The following is a 16,150-nucleotide window of genomic DNA, read 5'->3' on the forward strand; positions in this document are numbered from 1 at the left end:
AGGCTCTTCATGTTCTTATGTTCTTATTGCATTCAGATTGATCAGCTTAAGAGAAGTGCTTTGGAAGGACTGTGTGCCTTTCCAGCCTTGCAAACAAGGTGGCTGTGGGGGCTTTTGAATATCAAAGCTGTTACTGTAGTATTTGTGGATGTCCTTTTATAAAAGGAGGACAAGAGCAAAAGGCTATACTCTAGTTATTGAATTTAGTTTGGGGATATAGTTGCTGCTAGATGAATGGAACTCTGACATAGATTCTGTTGAAAAATCCTATGAATTAAGATCAGCTTGACAGCAGAACAAATTTTGTAACAGCTTTGGTCATCTTTGGATTGGTCCCTTAGTTGAAGCCACCTAGAATGTTGTTTTTTCTTCATCTAAAGAATCAGATATGGGTGATATGCTGAATGATCAAGAAAAATGTACTTTGGGAATGCTAAATTTTATTGTGTGGTTTTTTTGGGGGGGGGGGTTACTTGAGATTGCTCAGTTTGGCTTGAAATCCTCTACCCCCACCCCACTCCATTTCCAGTGCAAACTGGCTAGTGGCTCTAGGATTCTGTGACCTCAGCTCCAGTCCACTATAGACATAGCACCACAATTTTTGGACAGTATGACTGATTTGTAAACGGTGTATAGTGCTATGCATCAGAAACAATATGGACAATATTCAGCTAATAGAAAGGAGAGGTTATCTTTACAGTTCTTAACCCGAGGTACTATTTCTGGGTTAGCGGAGTCTGTAACTTGAAGCAGCTGTAACCTGAAGCGTTTGTAACCTGAAGCGTCTGTAACCCGAGGTACCACTGTATTCCAATTTTCTCTTCCAGATAAGTTCCAAGAGTAAGAGAGATTGTGGTAATTTTTTATTTTTATTTTTTTAAAGCTACTCTGCCTGCTAAAGATGAAATTAAACTTGTGAAGTAGCAATTGGCTTTCTTCCTGTAAAATGGATTTTAATCATTGCAGACCAGCAACGGAGGAGGGAGTTTAAGTGATTATTCCTCCTCTGTCCCATCTACTCCAAGCACCAGCCAGAAGGAGCTACGGATTGATGTTCCACCTACCACAAATACTCCAACTCCTGTTCGTAAACAGTCCAAGCGCCGGTCCAATCTTTTTACGGTAAGTGAACTAGGAGACAGAATGCTTGTCTATGTTAATTCATCATTGCTCCTTGATTTACTTCTCTAGTGTTATCTATGCTGACCAACTAGGCATTTGTTTTGATTCTTTAGCAGAACAATAGAGAACCTAGCTCTTGAAGTAGGGACATGGGTAAGCTATGGATAGGGTTCAGGGGCATTAGGCTTCCCTGGAATAGTGAAGGGTTTCTCAAAATGCTCTTTCTTCTGTAGTATAAACTGTGACAAAAGTAAGGCGTCAATACTGCTGTCCTGCTCCTGATTCCACTCGTCTGCTTTCCCAGGCAGGAGCCGACAGGCCCTCTGCTGCACGTCCAGTAACCTTTTCCACACCATGGCACCCACTCATGGCTTGCCGCCTGAGGACTGTTCATGCAGGCACAGTTGCACTTGCTCTCCTTGTGCTCCATGGACGTTTCAGGTACAGTGGGCAGGATTATGTTAGAGAGTCTTTTCTGCTGTGGTGCCCAGAATGTGGAACTCTGTCCTAGTTGGTTTGCTTGGCTGATTTGCCAGTATTTCTCTCTTTGCCAGAAACATTTTCTTTTTGATAAGCTTTTGATTTACTTGCTACGCTGCTGTTTGTGATTTGTTTGTTGACTCCTTTGTGGTTAACTGTCTGCTGCTTTTTGGAGGTTGGTTGTTGTTGGTTGATTATGGTTTAATGGATTTTTTAGCTCGGAAGACGCCTTGAGCCCTTCCATCGAAAATTGGTATGCAGTTTTGAATAAAGAAAATAAGTTTTGAGCTTATCTTGAATTCCTTTTTCATGCTGTGTCTATTCCTTTAAGCAGTAAAGTAATAAAGACAGAAGAATCTTAAACACCAGCAATGAACTTATTTTGTTTGCTCCTTATGGTCAGGACTGACCCAGTGGCAGGTGTTATGGGTGGGGGGCTCCTCTCTGCATCTACCCTTTGGGAACTATACATTATGTGAGGATCCAGCAGCAGGTGGCCTTTTCTGCTATAGCACCCTCCCCTCATAATCTCTACAGGCACCAAGGTGGTATTATTTTTGGTGACAAATTGTATGTGCTGGTGGTGTTTGAGTTGTGCTAATAATAGCTTGGAATGGGATCTGCCTAGTAGTCTGCTGTATATTTTAGTTTAATTCTAATTTTAGAATTTCTTGTTGTAGATTTTGTTTAATTTTATGAGTTGTTGTATATCATGGATTGGTACTGTAAACTGTCCTGTGGTCAGTCTGGACGAAAGGTGGGTTAGAAATAAAGCTAACAAATAAACAGTTGGTTTCAATGTTGATTGTGATTTTATGTTGTTATATTCACTGCTGTTTTACAGAATATGTTCCCTGACCTAAGATCAATGGATATAGGGTGGGAGATGAATATTTTTAATGAATTAATAAATACTACAATGTTAGGCTTTCTAGGAAAAGTGGAATGTACTGGAATGTGCACACATTAGCTTAATGGTGATGTGACTCTGCTGGGTTGTGAGATTGTTAGATAATGTTTTCCTCCACTAGATGTCAGTGTCAGTCAAGGAACAGACTGTAGAACAGGCGAACTTGAAATGGTCTCTAGAAAGACCATTTGGATTTGTATGCAGAAATTACAGCTTCATCTTCTGCTCATATTTTGTTTAGGATCCTGATGTGAGGATGTGCATATTTTAATATTGAAGGCAATGGATTAAAATGGAAGGGTTAAGCACCCAGAGTTGTATCTAGTCTTCCCAAGAGCACTGTTCCAGACAGGGGAAGCTCTGCTGGAAGAAGCTGGGATGGCCATTGTCTCCCATTTCCCCACTGTCACCAGAGCCCCCAGGAGGGCTGGGAGATGTTGCCAGGGGAAGGGCAAACCGGGGACTATCGCCTCTGCTTTGCCATTCCTTCTGCTAGTGGGAGCCTCTTTTCATGCAGGGACATTTCTAGATCCAGCCCATTCATACGGTTTTTCACGAGGAATAAACAGTACAAAGAACAAAAACTTACTTCATTGGTTCTAAATTTAATCCCTAAAGCCACTACTAATAAACCTCTATCCATTGGAAGTAAAACTGGCTGGCAGAGGTAGATTCATTTACTTGTTTATTTTAAGTACAGTACTGCAGAAATAATTGGATGCTCTAATATTTTTACATACAACTACAAAATTGAAAATGGGATTTTTGTAGTTCTAAGAAGAGAAACACATCATGATTGATCAGATAATGTAAAAACTGATAATACTAACTAACTAGTTGTTAGTTTCATTTACAGAGGGCATTCTCCACATAGAAAATCCATGATAGATTATGCTGTGTTGCAAGTGCCCCATAGCAAAACAACAAATATGCTAGAAATTAGATAGAAACTTACAACAAATTGATCTTTAAAAATATTGTTTCTACAAGGATGCTGATACATTAGTGTTCATCAGAAATGATGCTATATTTCATACTCTTTCACTTGAATTAAAGGATGGTAGCAGTGGCCATTTCTGTAATGAATAAAACTTTCTAAGACTAAAACTTCCTTTCCAGATGCTCATATTGTTGCATGACACACTTTTGTGGACTGAAGGAGCAACTCAGTCTGAGCAGCTGCAAGGTTTATCATATTTTGTGAAATTAGTTTTATAATACATAAGAAATCCCACATATTATTTTGGCTATATAATCAGTAGTGTGATTTCTCTGAAGAAATTTAATTTGTGTGCAGCTTTTTGTGATATAAGGTATTTTTTTAGGTCTATTGTTCAAAGTATGCAGATATAGGTCATTGTTGACCAAGCCACCTAATCGTAATTACCCTTGGAAGATAAATAATATTTACTGTAAGCCAAATGAGTACCCATCTCAAAGTAAGGCTTATTTGTTTAGTAAACAAAAGCGCAGGTCATTTTAATGAAAATTTCGCTTCACTGAGCAATGGATTTCTGCATCTCATTATATGCAGAATATTATATATTATATATGGTATGGTTGTGTCTTTAGATAAAACTATTATAAACAAATTGTTCTTTCCCAGTTTTTTAAAAAAATAAAAATTAGCAGTAGTCCATTAAGAATGTGTTCATACATATTTCCTGGTTTTGAATGTGAGCCTTATGTAGTTGAAAACAGGGGTAGGGGAATCTACTTGCCCTCAAATATGTGAAATTACAGGATCTATTAGTAGGATAGATATTCTAAAAGTGCTAAAAGATCTTGAATGTGGGCTAAATAAGATATATGGTGTTGGAGAAAACTAGAGCAGGCTAAAGCGGGTTTTTGGGGCCTGGTAGGACTAATTTTATTTTTTAAATAATAAAACATATTTCTGTTAAAATATTTAAAGTGGTTCACAAGCAAAATTCCTCAGCCAAAAATGTACAAACAGGAGCTGTTCCTAGCCAACTATTATGGATTTAGGGAAGGATATCCAGAAGGACTGAGGAAAAGCTGTGAGAAGCATGCAAATGTGGAAGAAAAAAATAGCCTGCTCTCGAACATGAGAGAAGCGGGGACTTTGGCATGTAGTTGAGGGTGTGGTAAGCTCAAGAGCTTTTACTGAGGCCGTAGCTCAGCAACAGGGAGTATGAGGTTCACCACATGGTGTGGGACTCCAACTCTGATCTGTCACAGACAGAATGGTCAACACAGTAAGGGATATGGGAAGTTGCAATCCTGAAGGACCACATGTTCCCCTTACCTACTCTACCTGGCTAGCCGTACAGGTGAGTCAGGTTGGGAGGATGCAAGCTACCCCCTTTTAGGCCATCCAAATAGTATGAACTTATATCAAAGCACTGTATACTTCTCCTGTTCCCTGAACTATACATATTTTGTTTTTCACATGCACTTAATTCCATGATGGTTATTCTTTGAAATTCTGTGGTCTGAAATTTTAGTTTTCTTCTTCCATTCCTTAAAATACAAAAAGTAGTTGTGACTGATATCCTTATTTTAATTTGCATTCCAAATTTAAACGTTTTAGACAACTCAGTAATGCATTGTAGATAAGCAGCATGATTTCACATCACTTGGTTTTTATTAGCATTCAGTTGTGGCACTGGACATCACCAGTATGTTCACTTCATATATCATCTATGATTTGAAAAGCGCATGAAAATGTTTCCCCATTTTCAATATTGCGTGAGTAATGTTCCCACTGAAAAGTAATGGAGTGAAGTTGTCACTTGTCAGCATAGTTATTAAGGGGGATGACTTTTAGGTCTTGCTCATAATAAAATAAATCTGTCACATGTAGATTTACTTATCTCACAATAAAGGAGGAGGGTAGGAAGTTCTATTTAAATAAGATTGTGTGTATTTGTCCCACAGCTGTGTAAAAGCAAGCAAGATGATTCTTACCCCACGAAATGCTTTAAAATAGACAGTACTTACGTTTTGTTTTTGTTCTGTTTTTAAATTAACTAAGATAAAGTAGCCATTTGTTTTTAAAGGAAAGCTTTATTGTATCTTATCCATTGATCTTTATAGTGAGAGAGGTATGCAGATAAGAATGATTAGCATTTGCCACTTTTATGCTTGTCAAAGCAGCTTGGTTTTCCAAGCATTGTTGGTTTGACTTTGATGCTATCATTCGAAAGTAGTAAAAGAGGAAATTTAATGAAATTTAATTCCAATCAAGGTAATCCATAAAATTACACTGCTGAGTAGTTAATAGCCTTTTAAAATCCCATCAGATGATAATTAAGTATATACACTTGTATAAGGAGTTGCCTATGTAGAAAGGCACACAATTTCCTGTTAGCTTTTCTTGTGTCTGCATTGAATTCACAGGAGTTGCTGCTGAGCCATTTAAAAGCTTAAATATTAATATGTAGGTAATATTTTAATTATGTCTTCTGATCTATCTTCTGGTGTGTTAAAACAACTTTTTAAATTTCAAATGTGAATATGGGAAAATATGTGAATTGGTGTTATTAATAACAGTGTTAACTTTGCTTTTACCTTGCAGTCTCGGAAAGGGAGCGACCCAGACAAAGAGAAGAAAGGATTGGAGAGCAGAGCAGATAGTATTGGAAGCGGTCGTGCAATCCCAATTAAACAGGTATATTCTTTTGTGTGTGTGCGTGTGTGTGTATGCACACAGGCCTACGCACACACACGTTTTCCTGTAGCTGGAGACACACCTCAGGTCTTAAACACCATGATGCTGGGCCCGTGTGCCAAGATTTGTTTGATGTGCTGTGGTGATGAATGTTGAAGTCACTCACTTGACATCAATTAGGAGAGGTTCCTATGTGTATTAAAATAGGATCATTAGAATAAGAAGAGGGAAAATGTGACAACAGGCCTAATGAAGTGCAGTCTGCTGGCCTGCATATGGAGCGTGCTTCTAGGCTGAGCTGGCTTCAAAGCCTGCCTTTGTAGAGAGGGCTTTGATTGGGCCGTTTGCTGCCAGTCGACAAGGGTAAATCAGATCGCTGTACAAGAGCCCCTTGTGATCACAGAAATAGCCTGATGTGGCCCTCATTTGCTATTGCAGAAGGACATCTGAACGCTGTTCCAGGCTGGTTTGCAACAACTAGGCAATTAGTTGCGATAATCATAGCTGGTGTGTCAGCTGTGCACTCTTGTTTGTAATTTGCTAATGAAGGAATTGTAACTTCATTTAGACCTTGTTATATAGGAGAACATTTACAGTCATAGTATGTGGCCTTAATTAAACTTCCTCGTTACACTACAGGATTTGAAATTGAGGATTTGTTTTGGTTTGTTTGACTAGTGCAGGTTCACTTGAGTAATCTCTCTGTGTGTGTGTGTGTGTGTGTGTGTGTGTGTGTGTGTGTTTGTCTCTCTCTCTCTCTCTGTGTGTGTGTGTGTGTGTGTGTGTGTGTGTGTAGAGAGAGAGAGAGAGTGAGTGCGAGAGCACATATCTGTTACTAAACTTAGGACTCATAATTTTTGGCCTGTACATCAGTTCAACATATTTATGATACTTGGGTATTCTGAGGTTTTTTTGGCTTTAATAACTTGACTGTTGAAGTCAATGTCCTTGCTCCACATTAACTTGCTTGGAAAGTTTCCCGTGGCAAAGAAGTTAGGTAGTGTGCCTTCTCATAAACATTTGCCATGTTTCCTTGATAATTTTGGTGATTTAACCTGTAATAACTTGTGGCCCTCCACATGTTGTTGGACTACAGCTTCCATCAGCCCCAGCCAGTGAGGTCAGTGGTTGCGAATGATGGGAGTTGTAGCCCAGCAAAATCTGGAGGGTCACAGGTTCCCTACCTTGGCTTTGCATCTTGATAGTAGAAAAATGCAAATATTCTGTGTGCCACTAATGATGTTACTAAAAACTATTTTTAATAATAATAATGTGATAGCAAAATATTTCAGAATATAATTTGTATAGGGATTTTTACAAATTAGCCTTCTTAGACTCAATTTTTCCTCAGGACACATGTGGGAAAGGCTAGAAATTAAAATATTGAAAATGGTTGAAGATTTATCAAAGGCTAAACACACACACACCCCCCATCATCTGCCCCTAAACTCATGTGTTGGAGGATAATTTTAAAGTTTCATTGGGGTCTGTGAAGTTGAACCTGGATAAAAGTTGCTATGTTACTTGTGCTTACACTAAGGCCAGAAAGTGCTTAGTAATCCCCATATTTCTATTTTCCCCTTAGGGGCGCAAAAATGTGGTTTATTGAATACCAGGCTTGCAATATATGTAGTAGTGATTTAAATTCTGAGTATGGCTTGGAGATTACAGGATTTTTCAAGTCCAGCTAGAGAACAACTAATAGCTGGAACAATAGTCAGCTGTTTGACACTGTTGCCAAAATCAGCACCAGTGTCTCCTATAAAGAGTGACTGAAATGCCACATTTCTATGTCAAGATTGCCTTTGTTGTGAATATTGCCCTTTCCCAGTATATTGGGAAACCCAAAATTAGGGAGTCAAGCACTGTTTCTTTTCATCCCTGGCAAGAGCTTTGTGCTCAGATTGGCCCAACAATCCTTCAGCATGGCTCTCATCCTCTAAAACAGGGGTCCTCAAACTACGGCTCGCGGGCCAGATCCGGCCCGCCAGGGTCCTGAACCCGCCCCACCTGGCAATTGCTGCAGCTGCAGCAAGAGGAACCTTTTCGGCCCTCCAAGCAGCACAAGGGGAAGCCGACAGCCACTGCGGCAGCGGCTCCAGTGAGAGCAAGATCGAGAAACAACCTCGCTGGGTGGGTAGGCGGCGCTTGGGCCCCCCAGGCCCGGCGCGGGTTGGCAGGGGTGAGGGAGTGGAGGCGGGGCGAGAGGCGAGCTGGGAGGAACACCAGCCTGTGCTGGGCTCTGGCTGCCTGGCTGGCTAGGGTTGAGGTGAAGGAAGCAGCGCGGCCTCAAGCGAGGGCTGCTGTGGTGGCGGCGAAGCAGCAGCAGCAGAAGATACAGTCGGGGGTATGGCATGTTTGAGTTCTCTTCCCTCGCTGCTGGGCACACGGCTGGGGCCCGGGCGGGTGCGTGACAGCCGAAGGTGAGAGCCCTTCCTTCCCGTGCCGTCGTCCTCTCGCTGCCACCCACCTCCCTTCTGTTCCCTTCCCTGTCCAGCCCCCAACAGTGTCTGAGGGACAGTGAACTGGTCCCCCATTTAAAGAGTTTGAGGACCCCTGCTCTAAAAAGAAGGTTTGGAGTGAGAACTTGTTTTTATTTCTAAAACGTCTGCTTCTGGGCCAGTAATCTCTCATAGCTCACACATTTTAAAATATATTTCATGTAGCAAAACAATTAGTATGAAAACCAAATAATAAACTATCAATTGTAAAACAGCAGCAGGGAACTACAGGCTACATCTAGACACAGTAAGACCAGCCCACCACTAGCTAGAGCTCAATTGTTTCTGAGAAAAAATGAATGCTTTCCAAAGTAGGAAAGTTTCAGCGGTTTTAACTGAAGGAAAGGAGAGAGCTCAGCAGGCAAGAATTCCTGGGCAAATAATTCCTAGTAGCTGCTTATTGAATCTCACATGGCTGGGCTGGGACAAAGCAGAGCCTCTTCTGCTTAACTTGAGGACATCTATACCGACATTTGATTATTGTAGTTGTTTCTGTCTGCTATGTGTTTTCTAAATTGTGCTTTTTGGTACTGTTGGCCTTGTCATCTTTTTTTACTATCATTTCCATACTATTCCTGATGTTCAGTCCATGAGTGCTGTTGCTCACATAATCAAAACTGTATCCCCATTGCCCAAGAGTGAGCTCTGAGGGTGCTTGGGACACCCTTCCACTAAGGCTTGCAGAAGTCCAAACATTCCTTAGGCAGAAATTCTAAGACAGCCCAGTGAAGACTGTCACTGTTTAGTGCTAGAGATGGAAGGGAAACCTGCTGGGAGGAGAATGGAATGGAGTTGTCTAGATTCTGAGTAAAGAGCTTGCTCTCCCAAGGGCAGCATTTTGTTGCCAATCCAAACTGTATTATTTATTAAAATCTTATTTATCCTCTGTTGCTGTTTTATTTTGTTGGAGTATTTTTTTTCCATAGCAAGCACTATATTTCAACAAAATCAAAGTAAAATTGCAGAAATTTCATGTTGTGAAACACTTTTCTTTCCTTGGGCATTTACTCATACTTGGTTTTCATAACATCTAATAACAGTGGAGATACATAAACACACACACACACACACACACACACACACACACTGTATCTATACTGTGACGGGGATCCTGTCATCCCCCCTGCTGCTGTGTACATAATAAAGGGGTACTAGTTATTGAAGGGGACGCGGGTGGTGCTGTGGGTTAAAGCCTCAGCACCTAGGACTTGCCGATCGAAAGGTCGGCGGTTCGAATCCCCGCGGCGGGGTGCGCTCCCGACGCTCGGTCCCAGCGCCTGCCAACCTAGCAGTTCAAAAGCACCTCCGGGTGCAAGTAGATAAATAGGGACCGCTTACTAGCGGGAAGGTAAATGGCGTTCCGTGTGCTGCGCTGGCTCGCCAGATGCAGCTTGTCATGCTGGCCACGTGACCCAGAAGTGTCTGCGGACAGCGCTGGCTCCCAGCCTCTAGAGTGAGATGGGCGCACAACCCTAGAGTCTGGCAAGACTGGCCCGAAAGGGCAGGGGTACCTTTACCTTTGTTAGTGAAGAGGTGTTTTGTGTTTTCATTCCCTTCACTATTTTTTATTTTATTTTATTGGTACTATTCTGTTCTGTTCTATTGACTAACTTCTTTGCTAACGATAGTTGCCAGATTTTATTGTACCATGAAGACAGCATGGCATCCTTCAACAGTTTCCAATATCTGGCTATCATTAGTCTTGCTGCTACCAATAATTGTCCAATAAGGTGTTTATAATGCAGGTCCATAATATCTCTCAAATAAAGGTTGGGTAGTGCCAACTCTGGACATTTAATAACCTGCCCCATTATTATTTTGACTCCCACAAAGCATGCTCATCATATATGCTGATGCTGAAAAGAAAAAGATGTGCTGCTGAACTGAGTTGCCATCGAGCTGTTTGCCATGAGACCAAGATATTCTTCCTGCTAAGCCACCACCAAATGTTGCACACTCTTCTACCTGCTACCTGGCCCTATTAAATCTTCTACAATGTGTGGCTTTTGTTAGTTGATATATTTCAAATATTTTTAAGTTTGCTGCCTTCGTGGTTATATATGCGGATCTCAACATTTTTAATTACTTGACCAAGAAAAACGTATGTGGTTTTAATTTATCTAGGGCTGTGAATAGAATGATTACATGTGACTATGTAAATTGAAAAGAAATGTGATTCACGTTTGTGAAGACATATATAATTACTGGTACATATAGGAATGTTCGTATAAACATATTCCTCACAAAATACGATCATTAAAATATGCTTTCCTGCAGCAGTGCTGCCAAATAAGAGGGCTATATTTGAAATTGTTGTGAATCTTTGTGTTCCCTGTTTCCACCCCTCTGTCTAGCTGCAGATGCACAAAAAATAATTTAACATCAAGTCAGCTATAAAACTGCTCCAATGCTTTTCAGTAAGTTACAACTAGTACATGAAATTTCATGAACAAAATTACTCTTACTGTAATGTTATATAGCATAACCTTGACTAAATAAACGGTAGCTTCTTCCCAGTACCAGAATGTTAACAGTTCTGTATAGCCAGGGCTGGAAACATATTTTTCAAAATTCCAGACACACAAGTATTTGTGGGTCAGGGTTCTAGGAGTCTACCCACACACTGCAGAGAATAGTCATATATGTCAGTGAGATAGATTTAGTGTAAATGGGCAGTAGACAAGACTTTATGCTACTAACCAATCTGGTTACCTGTCTAAAGCCACAGCATTTTCTCTTTTAAAAAAGTATCAGGAGAGGTGGATGTTGCAGTAAAGTCTACTGTGATAGGGCTGTGACCATCTTTTTATCCAGGCAAGTGTTGTACATAAAAACTAAATCTTAATTTCAATTGATGGTTTGAAAACAAAATAGCGCTCTTCACAGTTTGTGTAATTTTCTAATCTGAGACATTGTCTGATTTGAGCCAATGGCTGGATGCAGTTTGAAAGTTGATTGGGGTATATATTCAAGGCAGAATTGAGTGTTCCATAAAAGCTCCCGAAATTTGGTTGTTGCCCTCTGTCTTGTCATGGGAGACAATGGAGGAGTAAGCCCTTGGGAGTGAAGTCAAACTGTTGGAAGGTTTCAGCGTCTGCTGTGATTTTATGCAGAAGAGACATGTTTTGTTGCAGCTGGGGCAGATGAAGGCAACTGGTTGTTCTGCTGCAGCTGCACCATGATGTTCCTTCTCTCTGCGCTCCTCCCAACAGTCATTCCTCCTCTGGTCATTACAGATGCATAACCTGTCTGTCTGTCTCCAGGCACTGGGGTCGTCTGTCTGGGATTCCCACATGGCAGGATGTTGCCAGCCTTCTTGTTACATTTGTAGACATCTTTGTGACACAGTTGGTCTGCCAACAGGCAGAGCATGTCCTTGGAGATCCTGCCATCCTCCATTCTTTGGACATGACCACGCCAGCATAGATGTCACTGAGATGGGAGTGTGAACATGCTAGAAATGTGGGCTTGGGAGAGTACATCTTTGTTTGAAACTCTTATTTTGAAATGTGATACTCAGAATCTTCCAGTGCATGTGGAAGGCCTTGAGGCATTGTTCCTGGCAGTTGTAAGTTGCCCACAGCTCACTTCCATAAAGCAGCATGCTGAATATGCAAGCCTGGTAGGCCTTCATATTGGTATTGGATGTTATCATCACATTCTCACATGCCCTTTTCAAGAGCCAAGCCAATACAATGTAGCTGTCTTGCCAATACAATTGTGCAGCTCAGTGTTGACGAAGAGGTTGCTGATTATGGTGCAACCCAGGTAGACAAAATCGTCTACCACCTCAAATGTGTGATTAACAGTGCTGATGTGTGGAGTGCTGTCGAAATCCTGACTCAGGATGTTGATCTTTGGCTGTTTGATGGTTAGGCCAAAATCTCTGCAGACTTGGGTAAAAAGTCTAAAACATTAGGAAGAACTTCCTGACAGTAAGAGCTGTTCGACAGTGGAATTTGCTGCCAAGGAGTGTGGTGGAGTCTCCTTCTTTGGAGGTCTTTAAGCAGAGGCTTGACAACCGTATGTCAGGAGTGCTCTGATGGTGTTTCCTGCTTGGCAGGGGGTTGGACTCAATGGCCCTTGTGGTCTCTTCCAACTCTATGATTCTATGGTTGTTAAGTCTCTGTAGAGCTTCCTCGGGAGTGTGTTGTCAAAGCTGTGTCATCTGCACACACTACCTCTTGGATAAGGACCCACCATGCTTGTCTTGGCCCAGTGACATTCCAGATTGAACAGACCCTGTTGCTCCTCAAATGACAGTACACATCACCTTCGGTCGAGCTGAAGGCATGTGAAAGCAACAGGGAGAAGAATGTGCCAAAGAAAGTTTGGATGTGAACACAGCCCTGTTTCTCACTGCACTTTATAGGGAAGATGTCCCAAGGATGAACTGCCATACTCAACTGTGCCGCATATGTTCTTGCTGAAGGACACAATCATCTTATGAAGCTTAGGTTTGCATCCTATCTCGTTGAGCTGTGTGAAAAGTCCATTTTGGCTGACAAGGTCAAAGGCCTTTGTCAGGTCTATAAAGGTGATGTACAAGGGGGGTCTCTGCTCTCTGCATTTCTCCTGAAGCTGGTCAGGTGAGAAAATCATGTTGGCCTCTGAGCTCTAAAGTTGCACTGTGACCTAGGATAGACCCTGTCAGCAGGTGACTGGTATATGTTGAGAACTACACAGGTAAAGGCTTTCCCCACAGTACTCAGCAGGGATATCTCACGGTAGTTTTTACAGTCATGGTGATCACCTTTGTTTTTGTAGGGTCACAGTGCTAGAGTTGTGGCACGAATCCTTGTTCTCAAAACTGCCCAATCCTTTGGGCATCACTCCTTGACTTTCTCAGTGTAGCAAGTATCTTTATGCAGGGCACACACGTAACTCACAAGAGCCTTACCCTTTGCAGCGATAACAGGCTTCATGCCCTTTATGCAGGCCTCAAACCAGTCGGGGATCTGTTGCTCTCTTTTGCCAAAGGAGGACATAGCTCTGTTTTAGACTGCATCTTCGATATGGTTCCACCTTGCTTTGATGCTATCTCTGGGGCAGTTCATTAGAGCTTGTTTGACGGAATTAGAGAAGCATTCACAAAGTTCAGGTATGATGTTCTGGCAATGTTGATTCGAGGCTGCACTTTCTACCATGGCCCCTCTTTGACTAGAGATTATCTGATCTGTATCTGGAAAACTAGTGAAAGATTGGGGTTGAAACTTGATTGCTTATTCATCTTGTCAAAGTGTGATGGTTACAGTATTGGACTAGGTCCTGAGAGACCAGGTTCAAATTGCCAGTTAGCCATTAAGTTCACTGGGTGATGTTGGGCCAGCCACAGTGTCTGAACCTAACCTCACAGGGTTGTTGTAGGGATATAATGGGGGTGGGGCAAAGTGTGTCCTCGGAGGAAAGGTGGGATATAAATGTAAAAATAGATAACTATATAACTAAAATAATTCCCTTCCTGCAGGTATGTTTTGATACCTACTTTATTTTTAAATTAAGTTTAACTAATCTAATTTTAATTTCCACATGGTGCCTTAGTAGGCATTGTTAGTGCCTGGGAGGCACTGTTGTAGAGAGTCCCCTCTACCTCCAGTGTATTGCTGTGTGCATTGCAGGGACCAAGTCTACCCCAGGGCAGGGATGAAGAACCCTTTTCAGCTGGTGGGTCAGATCTACTTGTGGCCAATCTCCACACAGGCCACATTTCAAAGGTGGGTGGGGTCATTTGATGTCAAGTTTATCCAGCCCACACTTGAAGCAGTGCTCCTAATTTTTCCTTCATAAGTGTGGCTAACCTTCATTGTCATTTAAATTTGGCAACAAAAGCAGGTTGTGCTGCTGCTTCATTTGGGAGCTCCCAGCTGAATCTGACCCTGGCAGCACAGCTTGCATTTGGTGCCAAATGTAAATGGCACCAAATATAAACCACAATTTGCAAAGGAACAATCAGGTGCTCGCTCTAAGGCACGCAATTGGGCTCACAATTGTTACTCTGCAGCTGCCGCTTTACTTGACATGCATCTGATGTCATATCACATCAGATGAATTACAGGTTTGTATGGCTGGGGGAAATGGCTTCATGGGCCAAATGAGGACTCCTAGAGGGCTTAATTTGTCTCAAAGGCCAGAGGCTCCCCATGCTTGCCCTCTAGGGGTGAATTCTGCTTCAGGTTGGCTTTAGCTTGATGGAGGAGGTAATACTCTTATAGTCCAAACTTAAAACACGTTTTTTCTTATTCATAATTCTTATTCACTTTTGGGAGGTGGGGGAGAATCTTGTTGTCATGTAAAGGCCAAGTCAGAATGAGATTTGAAAAGTGTCTGTCAAGATCAAACACAGAACCCATATGGATAATCTTATACTTCTATTTTTATGCCCTCCAACTACCTGAATTATGCAGTACAGTTTCTCAGGGTATGAATATTTACAGCTGTGCCATTTATTTTAAGGTTACCAGATTTTTTTTCAAAGAATCCGGGGACACTTTTTAATTTTTTAAAAAAAAATAATAATTAAGTAGTAATATCTTCTCTTCTGTGGTCTCCTCTGTCGCGCAGCCTTCCTCTGGGCCCCGGCCTGCTATCTTTGAGTGCTAGCTGCTGTGGAGTAGGCTCAGGTCGGGCCTGGGCTCTGCCACATGTCCTTGCCCTCCTGGTGCTCTCCTACCTCTCCTCCTCAGTGGCAGCGGCAGTGGTGCGCCAAGGTCAGGGCTCCCCTCTTTTTTCTCCTTCCTCTTTCTCTCTCCTCCTTCTCCTTCTCCTCTCCTTCTTCTCCCTGCTGGGAGCGCCGCTGGGCAGTCAGCTGGGTGGCCAGGCACTCTCGTTCCCTGCTCAATTTGGTTCGGGGGGGTCAGCAGTTCCCCCAGTTGTCACGCTGGGCGTCCCTAGTTCCCCCTTGGCTGTGGCAGTGGCAGCAGCAGTCTCAGCAGCTCGGAGCTAGCCTGGTAGTGCAGTTGGCTCTGGCTGGCTTCAGGAGCTGCTTGCTGCCATGGCGCCCACCATTTTGCCTTGCAGGAAGTCCCCATATGATGTGTCTTGTGCCATTGAACCAATCACACAACGTTCATTCCCTACAAATAAATCTGCAACACTTAAAATATAAATCCGGGGATATTAAATGAAATCGGGGACATTCCGGGGACGGATTTGTAAATCCGGGGACTGTCCCTAGGAAACGGGGACATCTGGTAACCATAATTTACTTCCCATCTCATGGAGAAACATTGTTTTTCCCAGTAAATACAAACCCTTGCTTGTGAAAAATTCTGGATACTTCTAACCTGATCCTCATTCCCGCTTCGTCTATTGGGAATTACTTGCAAATATAATAAAATTGCAGCCTTGACCTTCAGGGTTAGGGATCTTGCTTAGTATTCTTGTGTGTGTACAGGTAAACGGCGTTTCCGTGTGCTGCTCTGGTTCGCCAGAAGTGGCTTAGTCATGCTGGCCACATGACCTGTAGGGAGCTGTACGCCGGCTCCCTCGGCCAGTAAAGCAAGA

General features: G+C 42.2%; 1 protein-coding gene across 4 annotated transcripts in view; it reads left to right on the forward strand.

Moving 5' to 3' along the window:
* Positions 1–16,150, forward strand: part of AGAP1 (ArfGAP with GTPase domain, ankyrin repeat and PH domain 1) — a 320,069-nt gene that overhangs the window by 104,601 nt on the left and 199,318 nt on the right. For all 4 annotated transcript variants that reach the window (XM_081016056.1, XM_081016057.1, XM_081016058.1 and 1 more), the window contains 2 exons: positions 967–1,122; positions 6,054–6,146. In XM_081016056.1, coding sequence (XP_080872182.1) covers positions 967–1,122; positions 6,054–6,146 — 249 coding nt within the window. The remainder of the gene's footprint in view (positions 1–966; positions 1,123–6,053; positions 6,147–16,150) is intronic.

The sequence above is a fragment of the Podarcis pityusensis genome (genome assembly GCF_964106645.2).
Source record: "Podarcis pityusensis genome assembly, chromosome: 1".
In the NCBI taxonomy this organism is placed as follows: domain Eukaryota; kingdom Metazoa; phylum Chordata; class Lepidosauria; order Squamata; family Lacertidae; genus Podarcis; species Podarcis pityusensis.